The sequence below is a fragment of the Sturnira hondurensis genome, unplaced genomic scaffold, assembly GCF_014824575.4.
Source record: "Sturnira hondurensis isolate 20B ecotype Veracruz unplaced genomic scaffold, ASM1482457v3 Scaffold0008196, whole genome shotgun sequence".
NCBI classification, from domain to species: Eukaryota; Metazoa; Chordata; class Mammalia; order Chiroptera; family Phyllostomidae; genus Sturnira; species Sturnira hondurensis.
In genome coordinates, this window is record NW_028080827.1 from 6,092,920 (window position 1) to 6,116,456 (window position 23,537).

Sequence of the window (23,537 nt, forward strand, 5' to 3'; positions counted from 1 at the left end):
ACACCTGTATCTAGGTCTACTGGTGTATACAGTTGGTTTTGATGAATCATTCAGAATAGAGTTGCAGACATCATGACACTTTGCCCCCCCAAAATTCAGCATGAATCTCATAAGAATGACATTGTTCTAGGTAATGATAAAACTACTATTGTAGTTAAAAAGTATAACATTAATTTATTAATATCACATAGCATACAGTTCATATTCAGATTTATTTAGTTGTCCAAAAAATGTTTCTTACGGCTGCTTTTCTACCCCTCTGATCCTAGATCAGTCAGGGTTTACAGATTGTATTTAGTTATGTCTTTATAGTCTTTTTAAAAAATTTTATAATGAGCCTCAGTTTTTTCTTGTTTGTTTCCATAACATTGATTTTTTTGAATGAATACAATTGACTTATAGAATGTCCAGCATTTCTCAACATGTCTGATTATTTCTGGCTCAGTTAAACATTGTTAGCTAGACTAGTACATCAGCAATATTATGTACTTCCTAGTACATCATATTAGGATGCATATAATTTCAGTTCCTCCAGTTATTGGTGATTGGAAGTTTCTTTCTTTTTTTTTTTTTTGGTGAAGATGTTGACCTTCAGATCTGTCCATTTAAAGGTGCGTTTTCGCCTTAGTAATTTATAACCTATCTGTGAGGTGATTCTGGGAAGCCGTGTGACTGTTTCTTCCTCAGCTCTGTTTGAGCAGTGGTTTTAGCATTGATAATCCTTGCCTAAATGGGTTATTGTATTCGGTGGCCTTTTTTTCCCTCCATGAATGTGACATATTCCATATATTTGGAGCGTTTTTATTTCTTTCTATAGCGTACAAATCCTGTACATATTTTGTTAGCTTTATGCCTATTTTATTTTCTTAAAAGCAGTAATGTGTGTGTGTGTGTATATATATATATTTTAAAGGTTTTATTTTTTTATTTTTAGAGAGAGGGGAAGGGAGGGAGAGAGGGAGAGAAACATCAATGTCTTTTGTGCACCCCCTGCTGGGGACCTGGCCTGCAGCCCAGGCATGTGCCCTGGCTGGAATTGAATGGGCAACCTTTTGGTTCACGGACTGGCACTCAATCCATTGAGCCCCGCTAGCCAGGGCATATTTTTAATACTGTTTTTAATATGTTTGTTGCTACTAGTATGTACAAATGTAACAGATTTGTATTTTTTTGGTCTTGTGCCCTGCAGTCTTGCTGAAGTCACTTACTAATCTAGGGTGTTTTTTGTAGATTTCTTGAAACCTTGTCAAGAATTTTTGCATCTCTGTTTAGGAGGGATGTAGGTCTGTCGTTTTCATATTTTTCTACTCCACATGCTTGGTTTTGATATCAAGGGAACACTGGCTTCATAAAATGAGTTGAAGGTGTTCTTTCCTCCTGTGTTTTCTGGAAAGAGTATGTAGAAGAGAGTTGTTTCATTTTTAAGTGTTTGGAAAATATCCTGTTATCTTTCCTGTTACTGATTTCTAGGTTGATTCTATTGTTAGAGAAAATACTTCATTTCCTCTAAATTGTTGAAGGTTGGCTCTGGCTGGTGTGGATCAGTGTATTCAGTGCCAACTTGTGAACTGAAAGGGTTCCTGTTTGATTCCCAGTCAGAGCACATGCCTGGGTTGCAGGCCAGGTCCCCACTTGGCGGTATGTGAGAGGCAACCGATCGGTGTACCTCTTGCACATTGATGTATCTCCCTCTCTCCCTCTTCCTTCCTTCCCCTCTCTCTAAAAAGTAAATAAATAAAATCTTTAAAAAATAGTCGAGGTTTGTTTTATGATCTATGATATGGTCTGTGGGTTCTTGAAAAGAATGGGTATTCTGCTGTTGTCGGGTCGTGTGTTCTGTAAATGTCGATTAAATTCTTTTGGAGATGGCATTGAGACAGGGGTGTTGGGATTAACCATGTGACCTTCACTGACACTGTGAAGGGGTGGCCTTGTTGTTGCTGAGCAGTGGCGAAAATCATGACTCTCCACAGGCTTCTCCTGACACCACTCTAGCAGAGAGGGGAAGAAACACCTCTTCATGCCGGGTGGAGGTAAAGTGCAGGCTTTCTATGTGGTCTTCACGGACACTGCAGAGTGGGCCTCTACAGCTTGGTCGGGGTGAAAGTCCTGACCCCCCACTTGGCCTTCTCGGTCACTATCCTTGTGGGGGACTTGTGGTTCGTGTGACAGCCTGCCAGGGTTGAAGGCTTGGCTCTCCACTCTGTCTTTGGGCTTGGGTAGGGCTGCAGTTTTTTTCTATGTGGTACTTGACTGGAGTTGAAGGGTTGTTGTCTGAAAGTTTTCTGTCTTCTTGGCTATTTAGCTAAAGGGACAGGCTTTTCCTGGCACTTTTTTGTTTGAGCCTATTGGTATTTCCAGGCTGTTGGAAATACCCGAGTCTGGGGTATATGAGGCAACAGATAACTCACTGTATCGTTCCTTAGGTCCCAAGGTCCTTAGCGATATACCTTATTTTTTTCACCTTTCAGAGTCTTTCTGTGTGTGTTTTATATATAACATCAAGGGTTTTTAGGTGTATTTAGTGGGAAGAGTAGGAGAAAAATGCTTCTACCACCTTCTCACACATAAATCCACGGATTTTTTAATTTGAATTAAGGTTACCTGCTTTTCTAGAGAGAGAACCACTTTTAGTAAACCACTCAAAAAATGATTTTGAGGGATTGAACTTAATGAGTCCTCTTTCTTATTTGTCCTCTTCTTGTGACTAGCTGTACACCGTCCCTTGACTGTCACCTCTTCTCTCTTTTCTTCTTGTGCTGCCAGTATTACAGCAAAGATATGAAAATACCTCACAAATACAACTTAGGAAATGTCTTGCTCACCATTAATTTCAGTTTATTATGATTTTTAGAGCAGTAGGATTATATATCACCTGGATAAGTTAGGTGTGAGAAAAAGGGTATATGTGACATGTCAGTGATAGATCAATGTTTCTTGAAGTTCATGGATCACCTTCTCTGAATCAGGTGATGCTTGTTCAAAATGTATAATGTAGATTGTCACTGAACATACTAAATCAGAATATTTGTGGTTAAAGCCCAGATACCTGTATTTTAATGAAACACTCCAGATGACTCTTACGTGTATTAGCATATGAGAACCACTCATTTAAATGCTTACTGGAAAATAATAACAATATGAAAGTGCTTGTAAAAACCAACAGCCCAAACTGGAAGTTCAGAAGAAAGCTAACCTGTAGAAGAGTCTGTTTTATGTATTGTTAATGATAAAGATGTGGAAAACATTTTTGTGTTGGTCCCAATTCTTCATATAGTTTTGAACCTAAAGTGTACAAGTGTATCTTTAATAATTTCTTTACCATCAGAATGTATGTTTAATCTAGATTAAACTCACTTCAGCAGTAGCCACTTTGTTTAGATCTCCCAGTATAGTTTACTGTGTAACTTGATATTTGTATATAAACATCTCCTTGTTTCACTCATAGGTATTAGGGGAGTATTCTTACCTCTCAGATAAGGAAACACCAGAGGAAGTTATAACCAAGCTGTACAAGTTACTTATGAGTGACTCCATTTCTTCAGAAACAAAAGCCTGGTTATTTGCTGCTGTGACCAAGTTGACGCCTCAAGCACACTCATCTAACATTGTTGAGAGATTAATCCAGGAATTTACTGTGTCTTTGGATACTTGCATTAGACAGCATGCATTTGAATTAAAGCATTTGCATGAGAATGCGGAATTTATGAAGAGTCTGCTTCCAGTTAATAAAAGTTGTGAAGACATGGTGGTAAGACATCTGCGTTCCATCTTTTTAAAAACTGCATGATCCCTAAACAGAATATATCAAAATACTGTTTCGGTAGCACTTAAGATGGAGATTGGCATTTTTCTCATATTAGTGTGAGGGAGAATTTGAGAGCTTCAGTTTAGTTGTGATTCTAAATAGTCAGGAATTGAAATGTATCTTTTCTGGAGAACTTCCATGAAGGGATTTATAGTCTTTGACAATCTCTTTTAATATATTATAAATCAGAGTTTTTATCTCCTTTGACCTTCTCTGTCATTTTATTATATTACTCTGAGAATGTAAAATATAGTTTTCCATTTTATTTTGCTCTTCTGCTGTCTAAATTCTTCACTACTTTGGAACCTGACCACCCACCTTGCTTTCTCCCACCCTCTTAACCCAGAACACTCAGTTACTACTCACTCTCTGAGTTTGTACCAGTCTCTCCCTCTGATTATTGATATAAATCAGAAAACTTCCCAAAGGAAACCAGATTTCCCCAAATTTTTGTGTCTTAGATGTCATGTAGTTGATAAAGAGGAGAGGGTGGGCAGTATTCCCACTAATTCTGAATCAGATTTTCATGACTTGTGTTATTTTAAATCTTGATTCATTAGTTCTTTCCATAGCTCCTTAGAGACAGAGGCCTTGCTTTAACATTTGGTAGACATTTCAGAGACGTTCATGAAAATGACGAATAAATAAATGACACATAAAATTAAACTATGAAATAGCCACACTTCCCGTTTTTGCCAAGAATCTTGTGGAAACTAAACTTTTCCAAATTCAGATTGTGACATGCCACTTAGATGTTTGAGAGGTACCTGCTGTTCTAAATTATCTGGGCTGTTTGTGTCCATTTTGCTGAATCAGGAGAAGCAAGTCTCTGGTTTCTGAGGTCATCACTGCTGTGTCCTCCTGTGTATATCTCATTTTTCTTCCTCTCCTTACTTTTTCTCTTCTCCTTTTCCCCTTACTGATTCCTCATTTCTTCTTTTTTTTTCATTTAAATCATTCTCTTGTACTTTTTTATTCCTGCTGAAATTAAGTAATTTTCCATAGATTTTTAAAAAACCATTTTCAGGTAGAAAAGAATTGAATAGTTAAGGACACTGTGGGATGCCAAATAGTAGCTTCCCAAGAGGTCCACATCTCAATCCCTGGAACCTGTGTGTATGTTACCTTACATGGTAAAAGGTACTTTGTAGGTGTGATTAAGTTAAGGGTTTTGTGATGGAGGTTATATCCTGTATTATCTAAGTGGGCATGAGATAATCAGAAGGGTCCTTAGAAAAGTGAGACAAGAGTTCAGTGAGGAGAAGGCAAAGTATCAGTAGAAGCAGAGATCAGAGTGATGTGGCCATAAGCCAAGCATTGCTCAGAAGCTAGAAGAGACAGGAACTTACTCTCCCCTCGAGCCTCCAGAAGGAACTAGTGTTGTCAGCACCTTGTTTTTATCCCCCAGCAGCAGGAAACTAATACAGATTATAGCTCATAGCGTATGTATCTTCTCTGTAGGTTACAGTCTCATGAAGGCAGGAACTGTGGCTTCCTTCATGTCAATCACAGGACCTAATTTGATGCCCTAATATATTGGATGCTCAAAAATGGGTTCCTCAGTGCAGTGAAATTAATAATAACTGCAAATGACTTTGCTGAGTGATTTAATTATAGATGTTTTAGAAAACTAGAAAGTTAGGTAGCCTGGCTGGCGTAGCTCAGTGGATTGAGCGCGGACCTGCAAACCACACAATTGCGGTTCAATTCCCAGTCGGCACATGCCTGGGTTGCAGGCCAGTTCCCAGCAGGGGACTCACAAGAGGCAACCATACATTGATACTTCTCTCCTTCCCTTCCCCTCTAAAGATAAATAAAATCTTAAAAAAAAAAAAGAAAGTTAGGTAGCACTTTTGGAATTGAAGTTCTTTTTTCACCTAAAAATTGTTTTTAGGGTATGTATGGGCTGAAAGTAGTTACATGAATGTAGAGTCTATTGTTTAGGTTAAATTTTTGTAATTCCTAATTTTTGCTTCAATTTGATACAGGTAGATGCTTCCTTATCTTTTCTGGATGGTTTTGTGGCTGAAGAGCTCAGTCAGGGGGCAGCACCTTACAAACCTCACCACCAACGGCAGGAGGAAAAGCTTTCTCAGGAGAAAGGTAATTTTGTATAAGTTTATAAGCTAGATTAAAGGAGCATCTGGTTTTATGCATGTAAGTAAGTAATTGAAGATATTTACTGTTATTTTCCCTCCTCAAATCTGTTTGTGATTTGTTTACCCTGACTAAGCACCGTGACAGAGGGCTGATAGATATTAGTGCGTGCATATCTGTGACAAAGTTTCAGAAAAAACTCAGGTTGCCGTGGACTAGTATTTTTCATTTTTATTATAAGCAGTCTTGTGTATGTTAAGTGTGTTAGAACACTTCCTTCAACAAAATATCTGACCGGTGAAGTTCGGGACAGCTAAGAAAAGAAAGAATAAAACTATATTTAAGTAATGTAGGATGTCAGGGAAAGGTTTCTGTCATGATTTTAAAAAAGAGAAAATTACTGCGATATTTGGATGGTGGATGGGAAGTATGCCTATGAATAACAGGAGACTATTCAATGTTATCTGTATAGGAGTTCAGAGTGTTAATACTGGAAAATTTAATGCTGAAAGGTCTTTTTGGCTTCTAGTCATCAGTTAATGATTTTGTTGAGTACTGAATAGTTTCCAGGCTCTGTGCTAGGCATATGAGTACAACCAAATGGCTGATCCTAAAATGAGACCACAAAGTATAAACACTAATAATAGGTTTGATGTTAATCTTTTTTAGGAGTATTTGCTCTTTTAAAGTTACTGATGTATTATTTATCACAGTGATACCAAATGGTCTAGAAAATTCAATTTTCTTTCAAAGGGTAATCAGTTTCCTTCCCATTAACTCCTCATGCACAGGGGTGGGACAAAAGGTTTTACAATTGTGCATAGCAAAACACAGTTTATTCTTGTATTACTCTTTATTATTGTATTATTTTCCATATGAACAATGATAAACCTCTTTCCTCCACTCTGTATTGATAAAATATGTGAGGGGGAAAATAAAGTTTTGAAGTTACAGTTGCCCAACCTGTGACTCTAGTGCATAGAGAGGCCTTACGATATCCAGAGTGGACATCTGGAGTTCCGGAGTGGGAGACACGATCCAGTTTCTGTCGTCCTTATTTTCAGTATGTCTGGGACCATCAGTTGTTGCCACTGCTCCTCGAGGGCTGGGTAAGGAAGGGGAGGCAGGACAAGGAGCCTGCTTCCCGGCACTGCCCATCTCCTTTCTCAAAATAAGTTAAGTGGCTGAGTAAATACAATAGATAGTCCTGGAATTCCCCAGCTAATGTATTCCTTTGCCAAGTACTTTTTTCCCCCATAGAACCATCATTATAAATGGGGTTAAGCTCTCAAATTAGGCTCTTCCCCTCTCTTCCCAAATCTGTTTTTCAAAAGTTCTCTAAAGTAAAAAGTTAAAATTTCATGAGCTTAGACTTTCTGTTACATCATGGAAAAAGAAATCAGTTCTGAGACAGGATATAACAAGTACTTAACAAATACTTAAGGAATAAGTTATAAAATTATATATCTTAAAGTTGGACTGGCTATAAGACAGAAAATACAGAGTAGGGGAAAAATAGGTATTTTTGACCTAAAAAGTTGTTGATTCTAGAATCCTTCAAGTATTAATCATTTCTGATACTGATCTTATTTGATATTTTTATGTCATTTGCAGAGAGTAGTAGTTAAACGTCACTTTTATGAATGATACCTAGCTCTCTTGGGTAGAGAAATGCCAAGTTTATAATAAACTTCAGATTAACTATTGTAAGACACTAAGAATTGGTCAAAAAGAACAGATGGGATGGTAGGGAACAAACTTATTACCAGTTTTCACCCAAGAAAAGCATTTAGGAATCATTGTGGATTATTCTATTAAGACAATATTCAAATATGTTGTATTTCAATATGTTGTAGCCCCAGTGTTAAATAAAACCAGAAATAGCAAGGGGAAATAGCAGTATGATCTCCTGTGTACAGAATTCTGGCTTTTAGAAAACCAGATTAAGTTAAAATTGTTAGTCTCAAAAAAAAAATTAGCAGCTGGGCATAACCAGAGAAGTAGAGCCAAATAATTGAGCATAAAGAAACTGTACCATAATGGCATAATCAATAAAATATATACATTTTTAAAAAGAATTCAAAATCATGAGGAGAGGCTTAGGAACTTCTAGGACATCTTTAAACATTCCAACATTCAAATCATAGGGGTACCAGAAGAAGAAGAGGAAGAGCAAGAAATTGAAAACTTATTTGAAAAAATAATGAAGGAAAACTTCCCCAATCTGGCAAAGGAAATAGACCTCCAGGAAGTCCAGGAAGCTCAGAGAGTCCCAAACAAGTTGGATCCAAGGAAGGACACACCAATGCACATCATAATTACACTAGCTAAGATGAAAGATAAGGAGAGAATCTGAAAAGCAGCAAGAGAAAAAGAGACAGTTACCTACCAAGGAGTTCCCATTAGATTATCAGCTGATTTCTCAAAAGCAGGCAAGAAGGGGCTGGAAAGAAGCATTCAAAGTCATGAAAGACAAGGACCTACCTCCAAGATTACTCTATCCAGCAAAGCTATCATTTAGAATGGAAGGGTAGATAAAGTGCTTCTCAGATAGGGTCAAGTTAAAGGAGTTCATCATCACCAGGTCCTTATTATATGAAATGTTAAAGGGACTTATCTAAGAAAAAGAAGATAAAAAATATGAACAGTAAAATGACAACAAGCTCACAGTTATTAACAACTGAACCTAAAAGAAAAACAAAAACAAACTAAGCAAACAATTAGAACAGGAACAGAACCACAGAAATGGAGATCACATGGAGGGCTAATAGCAGGGAATGGGAGGGAGAGGGAAAGGAAAAAGGTATAGGGAATAAGTAGCATAAGTGGTAGGTAGAAAATAGACAGGGGGAGGTTAAGAATAGTATAGGAAATGTAGAAGCCAAAGAACTTACATGTATGACCCATGGACATGAACTAAAGTATGGGAATGAGGTTGGGAGGGAGTGTGCAGGGTGGAGGAGAATAAAGGGGGAAAAATGGGACAACTGTAATAGCATAATCAATAAAATATATTTTAGAAGAAGTAACTGCAGCCCTGGCTGGTGTAGCTCAATGGATTGAGCACGGGTCTGTGAACCACACGATCACGGTTCAATTCCCAGTCAGGGCACATGCCTGGGTTGCAGGCCAGTCCCCAACAAGGGACCCACGAGAGGCAACCATGCATTGATTATTTCTCTCCTTCTCTCCTTCCCTTCCCCTCTAAAAATAAGTAAATAAAAAATAAGAAAAAGTAACTGCAGTATAAGGTAAGGTAAAAGAGTGTTGAGATTGTTAATTGGACTTTTGGGGGGTGATCGCTTTGTAGTGTGCACAGATGTCAAATTATAACTTTGTACACCTGAAACTTACATATAAAAAAACTCTAAAAGGAGTGTAAGTACAATCAAGGCCTCTAAAGTCATGAAGTATACAAAGAGATTAAATATTGAATTTCTTACTTAGCCTGGGATAGTTTGTATTTTATCTTTCACCTGGGTTACTTTCTATAACTTGTGATTCCCAAGGACTCTTGCCGCCTTTAGCTCATGCTTTTGTCTTCTGCATGAATTGCCCTTTATTTCTAGTGAACACCTAAAAATCTTTGGTTCTTCTCATCATTCACTTCTGTAAGGAAATTTTCACTAAATAATAAAAATAATGTGGTTTGAATTTCATTCTCAACCTTGAAACTTTCTAGGCTTTCCATAGATGACAATCTTTAATTTCTTGACATAGGATCAGAATTTTATATGACTGTTCTCCAGACACTGTCCTCTTCCATGTCTAGTCTTTTTCTCTATTCTCTCAAAGTCTCACCTCTAATTTTGAATTCTTTTTGTTTTTTGCTTAAACTATCATGCTTACTTACTCTTTGGCTTGAACTCTGTCTTGTGCACAGGAAATACTTCTGAATTACTCACTTTTACTGGAAGTGGTAATGCAGAGGTTGGATGGCCCGCTGTCGCAGAGGCTATTAAAAAGAGGCCAATGAAGGATAGAAGGTTAAACTAGGTCATTGAAATGCTTAAAATGAAAGGACATTTTAGGTGAAAAGGACCTTAGAAAGATTTGGACAGGTGGTTTCCAAAAATGATTGTGAGTCATAATCACAAAGGGAGTTTTAAAATAACGATACAGGGTTTTGAGCCCCATTCCTACAACTTCTGTATCCAAGTCTCTGAAAGTTTGGCTGTATGTACAGAAAGGTCCATGGATAATCTGTGAAATCAGCTTGGTGTGGCTATCAAACTGGCATTTGGGGACTGCTGACCTAGTCCAAACTCTTCAAAGAAATTAGGTGTAATTCATTCATGTGGTTAACACCTGGCCTACACCAAGAACTTAGTTCTCCTGATTACTAATCAGCCCATTACTTTTTTCTATTACACATTGATTCCTCTTCTGTATCATTCATTTCACTAACACACAAACTTTTATTTAATGCTCTTTGGATTAGGTGCTGTTTCTTTGGAGGAGGCAGTATAATGTAGTAGTTGAGAGTGAAGTTCAGGAACCAGAGTGTCTGATTTCTTTTCTGTCTGTATCATTTCCTATCCTTGTAATCTTGGTTAAGTTTGTGTCAAACTCTTGACCACAGTTTCTTTATTTGTAAAATGAGGATAATAATTACTAGAAGTTCACATTTATATATTCTAAGGTACTTTTTATGATTTAAGAAGGTCCTTTATATTATAATCCGGACAGATCAAAAATATACATGCCAGCTAGGCCTAGGTTTATTTAGCTAAACATATTAGAAAACAAATAAACACAGTGGGACCTTATGCAAAGCAGAATGTTATTATTACTCTTTTCCATTCAAGATATTCATAAGTATACAGCCTAGGAGTGGTGTGGCTTCTTAAATATAGAAGAGGAAGGGAGAGAACGAAGATTTCTTTTTTCTTTCAGGAGGATTCCTTCCAGAGGTTGCTCACAAAATGTTTGCATAATTTCATTGGTCAGAACTCAAGTCAGATGACAAAGAAGTCTGGAAATGTCATCTTTTTCCTGGTTGGCCTTGTACCTAGCTAAGAATCAAGGGTTCTGTTACTTAGAAGAGAGTGAATACTGGATTCCAGTCTACCACCATAGCAATATACGTTTTCATGGCTCTGATTGACTTCGTTTGGGTATACAGCTCCAAGGGATTTGAACCTGAGTAAACCTTGTTCTTTGTCAGTAAGGGATTGCACCGTGAGGGCTGTGTCTGTCCATTTGGTACAGAATTGTGCCATTTTGTTAAGCAAAAGTGAGGTCATCTCTTCATTCACAGCTTCTTAAGCATTTTTGCATGAGAGCAGCAACTTTTCAGTAGATGTGGTTTATTAGTTGTCTTTCCTAATTGAATTCTGTTTTAGCTTCTAAGGGAGGTAAAATAAAAATGAAGGGCTGTCTTTGATCAACTAATGGTGTGGAGTAGAATTGAAAAATCACAGCTGCTTTGTTACTGTTAATATAAATATCTGGTTAGATTGTCTCCCAAGTCCTTTCCAGTTTAAAAATTGTCACCAGATTCTCATCTTCAGTTATTTCAGTAATGAATGGTAACTTTGACAGTTTTTGCTTTTTAAAAACTAATGTTTGCTTTGTTTTAAATATGAGCCTCTGTTATTGTTTTAAAATTCTAGTTCTCAATTTTGAACCATATGGACTCTCCTTTTCTTCATCTGGCTTTACTGGACGACAGTCTCCTGCTGGCATTTCCCTGGGTTCAGATATATCTGGAAATAGTGCCGAGACAGGCCTGAAAGAGTAAGTTCCTTTTCATTAAAATTGAGAACATGGGAGCATTTAAGAATCTTGAAATGTAGAAGAGTTCCTGAAAGCTGAATTTTGTATGGGGTGTTGTTTTAGCTGTTTTTATTTATTGCTGTCAAAGTGTTGATGCTCTACCGTATGTCCTTACACTTTAGGAGAGCTTACTTATCTCCAAGACAGCATAGGATGTATGCAGGCTTTATACATAGTAATGATATGTGTGTTATTATTACATATTATATATGCATATTATATATGTGTGTGTATATGCATAAATGTGTGTAAGTGTATATGTGTGTGTGTATTTTAAAGAAGTTGATCAAAACTTACATACTCACATGAGTTTTGAGCATATAATTCTATGTTTCTCATAATCTACTTTTTATAACCATCTCTTTGGAAGATTGACAGATGTAGTGATGAACATAAAATAAGGTGGTTGACTTCACTTAAGGAAGTTGTGTACTTTACTCAAGATGCTTTTAGAACTTCTTTCCAACCGCCTTGGAAGTGGGTGATACATATGTCTAAATGTCTTACATGCAGCCAGACCTTCACCCTTTTAAAGTAGATTTTCATTTTGGAAATATGTATAAATAACTTTAAGAAGAAACATGGTTAAATTAATAAAATGAGATAATTCTGCAAAGTCCCTCATATAGTCGAGTACATGGTGATTGATAAGTGGTAGCTGCTATTAATAGTCATTGCCGCCCCGCCCCCCCAAAGAAAAAAAACAATAGTCATTGCCATCATTATTATCATTATCCAAAACTGAATTTTTCAAATAAAATTTCTGGTCAATCTGGATGACTTTGGTTGGTATCCTTTTATGATACAAAGTAATGAAAATGGCTTTCTTATTTGTGTAGGAGTTTCTTCTAAAAAGAGTTCAGGTGTTTTGAGTAATGGCAGCATTATTGGAATAAACGTGATAAAATCTCAAAGGTGGCAGCTTTAAAAGATGATGTTTGAATTTTAAGTTTTCATATTGTCATTAAGGAATCAGTTACCTTATTTTATGTTCATCTTGGCATTTGTTGGTCTTCCAGGGAGATGGTTATAAGAAGTATTTCTCAGAAAAAAGACACACGGATTATGAGGAATATAGGATAATATGCTGCATGAAGTGGCATAAATTCAAATTCTTTTTTTTAGCCTTTTTCCCCAGCTTTGTGGATACCCGGACATTTAATTTTGGTATTCCAAGCATGGGAAGTAGATCTGGTTTATAGGCAGGTGATAGTGGAGGTGGAAGCTGCTAAGTGCCCCAGGGAACTGAGGGCCATGGAAGGAGAGACAGGAAGCCTCCAAACCCAAGGAGGAAACCCAGTCATTTCACCTGTACAGCAGTCGACGGCATCTGCTCTTTAGTATTGAACTAGGAATGGGGGACTTGACAGGGCCTTGTACATTTTATACACATGTATTTGCTACCCTCAGAGAAATGGCATTTGGCAAGGCAGTTAAGGAGCTACACATATGCTGTTATTACCATAAAATGGAACACGAGGGGTGAATTTAAAATGCTTTTCCAAAGAGGACCACAGCTCACACATTATTTTAGATTAGGAACCTGTGTGGTAACTGGTGAGGTGAATCAGCTTTCAAGAGGACAGCCCTGTCTTGTGTAGCTCAGTGGATTGAGCGCAGGCCTTCGAACCAGACAATCGCGGTTCGATTCCCAGTCAGGGCATGTGCTTGGGTTGCAGGCCAGTTCCCTGCAGGCCAACTCCCAGCAGGGGACACATGAAAGGCAACCATACATTGATGTTTCTCTCCTTCTCTCCTTCCCTTCCCCTCTAAAGATAAATAAATAAAATCTTAAAAAAAAAAGAGGAGATGGTCACTCTTCTGTAGTCTCTGCCAAGCTGGTAATGAGGAGTGGTCAGCCCCGTTTAGAATTACTCACCTTAAGCCTTACTACAGGCACAGCACCCTCCCTCATATGGGAATTTCTAGAGCTGAGTTAAAATCTACCCCTAATCTTTTGAAGGTTAATTGGCCAGAATTACTTCTGTTTGAATGGTCTAATTCACAATAATGCAAAGGTATACCATATAAACCCACAAATTATATTTTTATTATTGCCAAAATCTATACAAAGATGACTCATGTTTAAAAATTCTTTTACAATATGTTTCATATCATATTTTATATATGAAGGCCTTATGCTGCTCTCATCCATTTTTCTGTCTTTTAGACTGTCTATATAATGCATGACAGAGGAGATTCATCTTGATAATAGACATGTTATGCAGATGAACTTAGCCAGAAAAATCTTTAAAATAGCTCAAGGCTACTTTCAGGTTTATTTTTCTTCCCCTTTCCCATTTTGCTTATTGTTGTGGGTTGGGTTTCCTGAGAAGCATGCAGTATGCTGGAATTTAGCATGAAGAATAGTAAGGAGTGCCCTTGGGGTTAATACCTATGACAGGAAGGGGAAAGAGGCAGGTTTGGGTAGAGGAAGAAGTTAAGATGCAATGTAGTGCCAATGGCAGCTTTTACTGACTGCGTGGGGAGTTCTGAAGCTAGAATGGCCCTTCAGAGTTGTACGAGTTGGGCCAGAAGTGGTGGACAGGATCTGTTCTCGGTCACTGGAAGGGGTGTTATCTTCGGTGCGGTGGCCCTCTGCCTCTAAGACAGCCCCTGAGGGGGCTGCACTGCCAGCAGTGGGACTGGAGAGTCCTTCACTGAAATCATGGAAATCTGGATGGAGCATCCAAGTGTCTAACACACCTGCTTTTTTGTATTGTTAAACTAATATTTGAATCCTTTATTAGTAAAACTTGGGGACCTGCTTTTTAAAAAAATCATTAAAGGATACTTGTTGGTAAATGGGGTTATAGAAACACTATTCCACTGTGGACATTCATGAATCTGTTTGAACTGCTGCTGTTGAGCACCCTACCGATGTTGGGTGTCACTGGTGGCTCCCATGACCTGCTCACACAGGGACAATCTGTTTTCTTCTAAGAGGGTGATAAGTTGTTTTTTTTTTTTAAACACCCTTTTAGAAAACTCTTTGGTTCCTGAAAGAAAAGAAGAAATGGAGATATTTGTGAAGGACCACTTAGCAAAATTTGTTAAGGAGCAATGGACTAATTCTCTGTAGGTCATTTTTTATTAATGTTCAGATTTCCTTTCAGCCAATTAGTACTTAATAGCATTAGTTCTTTACTCAGTAGGAAGTATAACTACCTAATTTTGTTTCTGGCATAATACAGAGAATCAAATGGGTTATGAATCTAATAAAGTACAAAGTAATAATAATCAGTACAGACATTTCTGAGTCTTTCTTTTAGATTCATTTCATGATCTATCTTGTAGGACAAATTTTTAAAATGCTATTTTGGACCATGACAGGGCTACTTAACTGAGCCAAGTGTCGAGGATACATAGTTCTTACATAAACACAGTGGAGGCAATCTTTGGCTGTTTCAGCCAGCGCGTATGATTATGTTAGACATTCCAGATTCCTAGCTGTAACTTTTGGGTGGGTCCAAATTCGAATCACTACTTTAAGTCTTCTTTACCTTGGGAATAAAACCCTCCTAATCCTTCATGCTTTTCCCCCAAATCTTAACTTTTGTCTTTTATAGATCACACCTCACTTCATTTTTATAAAAGTACATTATAATAGTTGAAAATGTAGCTATTGTTCATATTAAGAAAACCTTTTGCATTAAAGGTAAGTTTACACAATGGAGTAGATATGAATGGGGTTTTTTTGTTGTTTGTTTTTGCTTTCAACCAGATTTTATGTATTGAATTTACATAGGATTAATTCTTTGATTGAATGATTATAGCTAAGAAACATAAGAGTCGTTTCTCATCAAAATGAGAGTCTTTAACTCATAAGAGTCTTTAACTCATCAGAACTAAAAATATTTTTGAAAAGTCAGCTGGGTAAAGGAACTGATTTACAGTAGTTCTATTTTTGAATAACTTAAGCAATTAAATGAAGACCAAACGATCTGAAATTTAAACTAATTCTAGAGTTCTGTTGCCTTAAATTCTTTGGCAGAAGGGGAGGGGGAGGTTTTCTGTAACTAAAACAAAATCTGGAGATCTGGGTTTTACTTGTGGCGTGTGGCATACAGTATAAAAGCTGTTCCTTAAAGGCCATGGCAATGATGTGTTTTTTTAAATGTCCCAAGAAAGTCATTACTTAGCAATTATCGAATTTGACTTAATTTCATTATCAATTTCCTTAGGACAAATAGCTTGAAGCTGGAAGGTATAAAGAAATTGTGGGGGAAAGAAGGCTATCTTCCCAAGAAGGAAAGCAAAACTAATGATGAAACCGAAGTTCTGCCTGTTCCTCAAGACAGTGTAACAATGGAGAATGTAGATCAAACTGTAACAAAAAAGGACCAGTCTCAAGTCCTTACCCAATCTAAAGAGGAGAAAGAAAAGCAGCTGCTGGCATCATCATTGTTTGTTGGACTAGGATCAGACAGTACAGTCAGTTTGGTAAGTAGCCACTTACATTCCTCTGAGAATCTGTGTCTCCTGTTTCATACATAAAAACCTGGCTCTATAAAAACTGTTGGCCATCATCTACATACATGGTGGGAAATGGCTTTCCCAGCTCCAGACCCACCAATGACATGTCTTTATATTCCTGAAAGAGAAAATCTAATTGGCTTAACTTGAGTCAAGTGGTCTTTCTAGTCTGTCTAGTCAGCTAGGGCAAGGGTCAGGGCCCAAAGAAAGTTACAGATATAACCAGGGGTATTCTCAGTGGAGTGGGTGGAAGGCAGTTGTTGGGGGGGTGGGGGAGGACACCCGATGGAAATACTGTCAGTAATAATAGTTCCACAATACTGATTTGTCTGTGGAAAAAGTATTTCTCAAAATGGTGTTTTTAATAGTGAAAAATAGGAATCAATTTAGGTGACTAACGGGAATGGGTACATAAATTATATTAGCCCAGAATATTACTCAGCCATTAAAAAGGAGAAAATACTGCATTGTAAAATAGAAAATGCTTATGATAAAAACAGAAGATAAAGTTTTATTTACATCTTACTGTTAAGAAGGTAAAAGTGTTTCGAGGCTGAAAGAAATTATACAAAAATAAAAACTGTTTTCAGGCCTTATGATTATGATTTTCAGAAGTTTTTATGTTAATATGTTATTCTTATAGTAAAAGAATGAAAAATTGTAGTGAAGGACAGTCACTGTTTTTGAACATGTGAACTCCATGTGATTCTCCATTTGGTAGCCTGATAAACTTACCTAGTGCAAAACTGTGATTAGAGATACATTTTCTTCAGTTTAACTTCAGAGCTAGGGCCTAGCTCTTTCGTCTTCTTTCTTGGTGGAATTTTCTCTCCATCCCTGTCAACACTAGGCCAGACCACAGGCTGCACTCTTTGCCTGAGTCCCTCTTTTTCCAGATCCCATTTCTGTCAGACTTGATATTCATCCCCTCCTGAGAAAAAACAAATTCAGTTTAAAAGTATTACCAAGCAATGTATCGTAACACCATCTCACTCAGCATTTGCAGTTCAACAGCAGATCTTGGGCCTTTGAGTTGTTCCTGCAGGCTGTGGGGAGGGGACCAGTGAATGCTCGGACATGGATGGGGCAAGTTCTTAGAGTGCACCGCAATCAGATTGCGTTGAGGTCACAGTGCTCCCAGGCTTATGTAGGGCCCTGATTTGTGAATCTCCTTGCTGGTATTGAAGATTCCTGCCTACTCCACAAGTGCACAGAGTTAGAGACTGTCTCAGCAGAACATTCAGGCCACCAAACTAATTGTCACACTTTTTTGTGGTGGGCTTGAAATCAGAAATGTATGTAATTAGAATGTTTTTCCATTTAAATTATGCTAAGTTCTTTTGGGGTTACACCTTACATGTTTCCCCTCAACAGTCACTAGAATAGTTTTTTTAAAAGGAGGTTATTTCCTTGTTTTATGGAACTCTGAATCTGTGAGGAACTTTGCTGTTACTCAGATGGCATGCAGAAAGTGGGGAAAGCAAGTGAACCCAAAATTAGCGTGTATCCTCCAATTCCTCAACCCCAGCTTTAGTCTGTCTGGTGAAGCAGATAGCATTTCAGCTCCTACTGGATGTGCTCCATCTGTATTACGACTCCTTTAAAAAAACTAATGAAAATATTGGGGTGACATTGGTTAATAAAATCATATAGGTTTCAAGTGTACAATTCTATAATATGTCATCTGTATGTTATATTGTGCCTTCACCACCCAAAATCAGGTCTCCTTCTGTCACCATTTATTTCCCCTTTACCTTTTTCTACTCCACCTGTCTTTCCTTCTTGCAGTCACCATACTGTTGCCTGTGTCTTTATTTATTTTTCTGTTAATCTCTTCACCTTTTTAACAGTCCTCCAACCCCCACCCCTTTGGCAGTTGTCAGTCTGTTCTCTGTGTCTAGGAGTCTGTTTCTATTTTGTTAGTTTATTTTGTTCATTAGGTCCCACATATAAGTAAAATTGTATGGTACTTATCTTTCTCTGACTGGCTTATTTCACTTAGCACAATACTTTCCAGGTCCATCCATGCCACTGCAAAAGGTAAGCTTTCTTTCCCTTTTTATGGCTGAGTAGTATTCCATCATGTAACTGTACCACTGCTTTTTTACCTACTCCTCTGCTGATGGGCGCTTGGGTTGCTTCTAAATTTTGGCTATTGTAAATAATGCTGCAGTGAACATAGAGGTGGATATATTCTTTTGAATTAGTGTTTTGGGTTTCTTCAGGTATATTCCCAGAAGTGGGATCACTGGGTCAAAAGGCTATTTCATTTTCAGTTTTTTTTGAGGAATCTCCATACTGTTTCTTATAGTGGCTGCACCAATCTGCATTCCCACACTCTGGTCAACACTTGTTTATTGATTTATTTATGGTGGCCATTCTGATAGGTGTGAGGTAATATCTTACTGTGGTTTTAATTTTCATTTCTCTGGATGACTGCTTTTCTGTACCAATCCTATTCCCTTCCAGTTTTTCTAATGTTAAAATTCTCAGTTACATTGATCAAGGGCTATGTTGATGTATTTCACTTTAACTAGTTTTTATTTTTAGGTATGTCCACTCTTAGTTAATATTTTTTACATAGTTCACTCCAAGGGTCAAGGGTTTTCTTTCCCCCACCTTTGCCTTTTTTTACTACCTTCATTGTTGAAAGACATTTTCTCATGCTGGCTGGTGTAGCTCAGTAGATTGAGCGCTGGCCTGCAAACCAAAAGGTTGCTGGTTCATTCCCAGTCAGGGCACACGCCTGGGTCGCAGGCCAGGTACCCACTGGGGGCGTGCGAGAGGCAACCAATCAGTATTTCTCTTTCATATTGATGTTTCTCTCCCTCTCTTTTTCCCTCCCTCCACCTCTCTGAAAGTAAATAAATAAAATCTTTTAAAATGTTTTAAAAATGAAAGACATATTCTCTGGGTAATGAATGTTTCTTTGGGATTGACTGTTTCTTTTATTTAAGTGATTAACAGCATATTAGTGCAGAAGAAAATACTAATCTTAAAGACAAAGTAGTAGAAATTATCCAAAATGAAACACAGAAACAGAAAGAAAAGATAAAACAAACGAAGAAGCCTAGAGCATCTGTGACCTGAGGAATAATACTGAGCAGTCCCGTATGTATTAGTCTCCCCTTATCCACAGGGGGTGTGTTCGAAGACCACCAGCAGATGCCTGAACTGGGGACAGTACTGAACCTTATGTATACTGTGTAAAGCTTCCTGTACATACATACCCGTGATAAAGCTTAATTTATAAATTAGGCGCAGGTAAGAAATTTAACAACAATAAGCAATAACAAGAGAGAACCATTATAACAATGTACTTTAATAAAAGTTGTTTGACTGTGTTCTCTGTCAGAATATCCTGTTGTGCTGCATTCATCCTTCCTGTGGTGATGCGAGATGGAAAAATGCCAGACCATCCCTTGCTTGCAGTAGATGGCTTGGTATCACCCATTTCAGGGGATCCCTTGGCTGAAGTTGTCATATAGGCTCGGTGCTTTCTGGTGCAACGTGCTGCCATCATTTAAAACACATTTCCATGTCTTCCAGCCTCAAATTTAATACCTTTTCTCTTAACTAAGTACTTATCACCGACTGTAGCTGTAACTTTTGCAGTTTGTGTTGCTACAGCAGAACTAGTACAAATTTCTTTTTCCTTCCTCGGATAGAAGATTTGTTCTTAGCAACCTCAGCATATGATTTTTTTTAGTTCCTTGTTAAGTTGAGAACTTTTACCTTTTCACTTAAAGTAAGCACTTCATTGCCTTTCTTTGGCATATTTGAATTGTCAGCATCACTACTCTTGTGTTTGGGGCTATTATTGAGTAAAGTACGGGTTACCTGAGTACAAGCACTGCACTAGAGAGTCAGGCGATCCCATAACCCAGACGGCTACTAAGTGACTAACAGCTGGGTGTCGTATCAGCATGGATATGCTGGAAAAGGGGATGATTCACCTCCTGGGATGTATGAGTGGGACAGTGAGGGATTTTTTCACACTACTCCAAATGATGTGTAGTTTAAAACTTACGTGCTGTTTATTTCTGAAAATTTTCATTTAATATTTTTGGACTGTGGTTGACTGGATAGCTGAAACTGCAGGTAACTGAAACCATGGAAAACAAGGGGGCAGTACTGTGTATCTAATTCAGGTCCCACGGCTACTGGGGTGGAGGTCCTTCCCCCACCCACCCTCCCTTGCTTTTGTGTTAAAACAGTTTGATGACTTCTGACTGGAAAGGTAGGAGACAAACTTACCTGCTGAGAGTTGGAAGAGATGTTGGGACTTGAGAGAATGAGAAGGTGTGAAAAGGCAGCTAGAATTCTGGTTAACGTATATTACGTGAAGGATGGCCACAGCATGCTGCAGCCCCCAGGAGGATGGCGGCGTGGACTCGGACCTAGAGTAGGGCCGATCTTCTCTACTGATTTTAGGTAGAATTTTGAGAGGCAAGGGGACACTTACTTCTTCTTACATAGATTTACAGGAGGATTAGCTCAAGGGTGGAAAACTCTTGAGTTTGTAGCAAACATCACTGGTCACTTACAGAGTTTCTTTCCTCTGTGTTCCAGTCAGCCTTTTTTGAGGTCAAATCAGTTTGTCTTCCCTGCTTATTTATTCACAGGCCATGATATTGTGATTATTGTAGATTACTGAATCAGAGTTTGAGCCATCTCTGTATTTGAGGATACCCTACATTCTGTATGACAACTCTAGGAACTCAAAAAATAGCTAGCTTTTTCACTGTTTTTAGTTTGTGCAGTTCTGTACTATAGTATTCTGGTATTAACAAGTTTTTAGAATTTTTCACAATTGACTTTTTTTTAAGAGAGAGAGGAAAGGGGGCAGGGGAGACAGAGAGAGAAAGAGAAGCATTGATTTGTTGTTCCACTTACTTATGTATTCATTGGTTGATTCATGTATGTGCCCTGACTGAGGATTGAACCCACAACTTTGGCATATCGGGAAGATGCTCTAACCAGATGAGCTACCTGGCCAAGGCTACAGTTGACTTTTTTAATGTTATCTCTTTTTCTGATTTTATGTGTTTTTAATGAGAAATAAGATTTAGCTGATAGTTCAAAGTTACATAGCTGTCAGAATTTCAGAACTTCAGTTTTATTCATCTCTGATTCTTTTTGAATCTGTGCTTTATAGAACTTTAGCAAGTTAGTAAATTGCTCATTTGAAATTATAGAAAGACATTTAAAACTCGTGACTAGAAGAATTGTTTCTTTTTTTCTTATTATGATGTTTTATTTTACAGCTAGGAAAAGCAGATACCATCTCTCACAAGTTCAGAAGGAAATCAAAAGTTAAGGAAACCAAAAGTGAAGAAACAACCAGTGTTCATAATATGACCTGTTCTTCCTTTAACTCTTCATCAGATGTGACTTATGAAGAAGATTATTATTTGGATAATTTGCAGGATAGAGAAGACAAAGAACTAAAGAAATTTACCCTTAGTTCAGAACTTTTGGATTCTGAATCACTCACAGAACTGCCTTTGGTTGAGAAACTCTCAAATTGCAGGCTATCTACACCTTCTTTGTTTGCTGATAACAACATGGAAGTTTTTCACCCCCCTCAATCCACTGCAGCCTCAGTTGCCAATGAAATCTCCTTAGCTTCTTTGTTGGAAGAAACTACTGAACACATGCATTCAGATCTTACGGAGGTCTGTAATAATGAGACCATATCAGTGTCTTCTTACAAAATTTGGAAAGATGATTGTGTATTGATGGTGTGGTTAGTTTCCAATAAGAGTGGTTCGGAATTGAAAAGTACTAACTTAGAAATTGCTCCTGCAGAAAATTTCAAGGTAAGACCATGAATCGTTCATTATTTCTGCCTAAATATACAGTGCTTCGTGTTTCTGCTGTTGGCTCTTTTGATGGTTTATACATTTCTTTCACCTTTAGCAGAAAAAGTAAAAGCTGTGCCAGGTTTTTTATTATTTTGAGTAGAGATGAGTTATTCAAAGGAGACAAGGAAACATAATAAAGATTGTGCTGGGGAAGGCCATAAATACAGGGTGGGGCAAAAGCCGTTTACAGTTGTGAGTACACAAAACACAGAGTTTATTCTTGTATTATTAGGTATTAATTATTATAGTATTTTCCATATGAAAACTGTAAACCTACTTTTCCCCTGCCCTGAATAAAGTGAGTTTCGATAGAGCACAGTAGCTAGGAATATAGACATTTGACTCAGACCACTTGGCTTTGAATCTTGCTTCTGCTGCTTATTAGCTGTGTTACATGGTCAAGTTATACACCTGCTTTGTGCCTGAGTTTCCCCACGTTTAAAGTGAAGATATTAATAGCGCGTGCCTTTTCATTATGCTGAGTGTTCAGGCGTCACTTGCTTCTGCCTTAGCTCTAAGAGATTGCCATTGTGATTTTTGGAAATACGCCAGTTGCATTATTGTGCGGCTGTCCTTGGTGGAGCTGTCGTGAGACTTGACCAGTAAGTACATCAGTATTCCACAAAACTGACTCGGTTTCTATTACGAGCTCAAATGTGTTGAATGTAACATTACTGGGGCCTGACCAGGGCAGAAGTTTCGGACGCTAAATGTGCATTAGAATCACCTGTGAAACTTAAAACACAACAAAACCCAATTCAGTTGCCTGAGCTCTACCACCAGAGCTTAAAGGTAGAGAATGAGAAAGGAAGACACTTATATACATCTGTTTTTTAACTCTCCTAGCTTTAAAAATCTGGTGCTAGCCAGGACTGAGTGCCACAAGACTAGAGTTTAATAATCTCTTTTGTAAAAAACTACACAGTTTTTCATTGTAATGACATTTGTTACATATTTTTGACCTGTGTACTATTATTTCTTCATTATCTGTACTAGTGAATTTTTTTTCCAGTGAAGTTGTCAGTCATCATAGTGGAGTTTGTTATTATCACCTCACAATACTATGCTTTTATACTACTTAAAGGAAATAGAAAATTGGTATTCGTGTGATAGTCTGTATTGACCCCTTCTTCAGTACTTTCTGTTGCTTTTATTTACAGATCACGGAGCAGTCTGAGTGCTGCTTGCCTGTCATAGAAGCAGAGAACACCCAAAACTTTCAATATCGTGTGCAGATGGAAGAACCGTTTACAGAAAGGAATCTCTCTGGTTCTCTAAATTATCAAATGATGGATACTCATGTTGTTCAACTCAACTTTTCAGTAAACTTATCACTATTAGATTTCATTAGGTAAATATTTTCTGGAATGCGAATTCAGGTTATTCATTCACTCAGCAAATATTTATTGGGCCTATTTTCTGGACAGAAGTACCACTAGGTGCTGCGGATTATAGCAGCTCACAACTTGACACAGCCCTATTTTTAGGGAGGGGATGTTGAACAATTGTAT

The 23,537-nt window shown here is 37.8% G+C and overlaps 1 protein-coding gene across 1 annotated transcript in view; it reads left to right on the forward strand.

Moving 5' to 3' along the window:
* Nucleotides 1–23,537, forward strand: part of AP4E1 (adaptor related protein complex 4 subunit epsilon 1) — a 62,185-nt gene that overhangs the window by 32,903 nt on the left and 5,745 nt on the right. The window contains exons 14-19 of the mRNA XM_037054626.1: nt 3,449–3,751; nt 5,797–5,911; nt 11,521–11,644; nt 15,868–16,126; nt 21,427–21,981; nt 23,187–23,377. Of these exons, the coding sequence (XP_036910521.1) occupies nt 3,449–3,751; nt 5,797–5,911; nt 11,521–11,644; nt 15,868–16,126; nt 21,427–21,981; nt 23,187–23,377 (1,547 nt within the window). The remainder of the gene's footprint in view (nt 1–3,448; nt 3,752–5,796; nt 5,912–11,520; nt 11,645–15,867; nt 16,127–21,426; nt 21,982–23,186; nt 23,378–23,537) is intronic.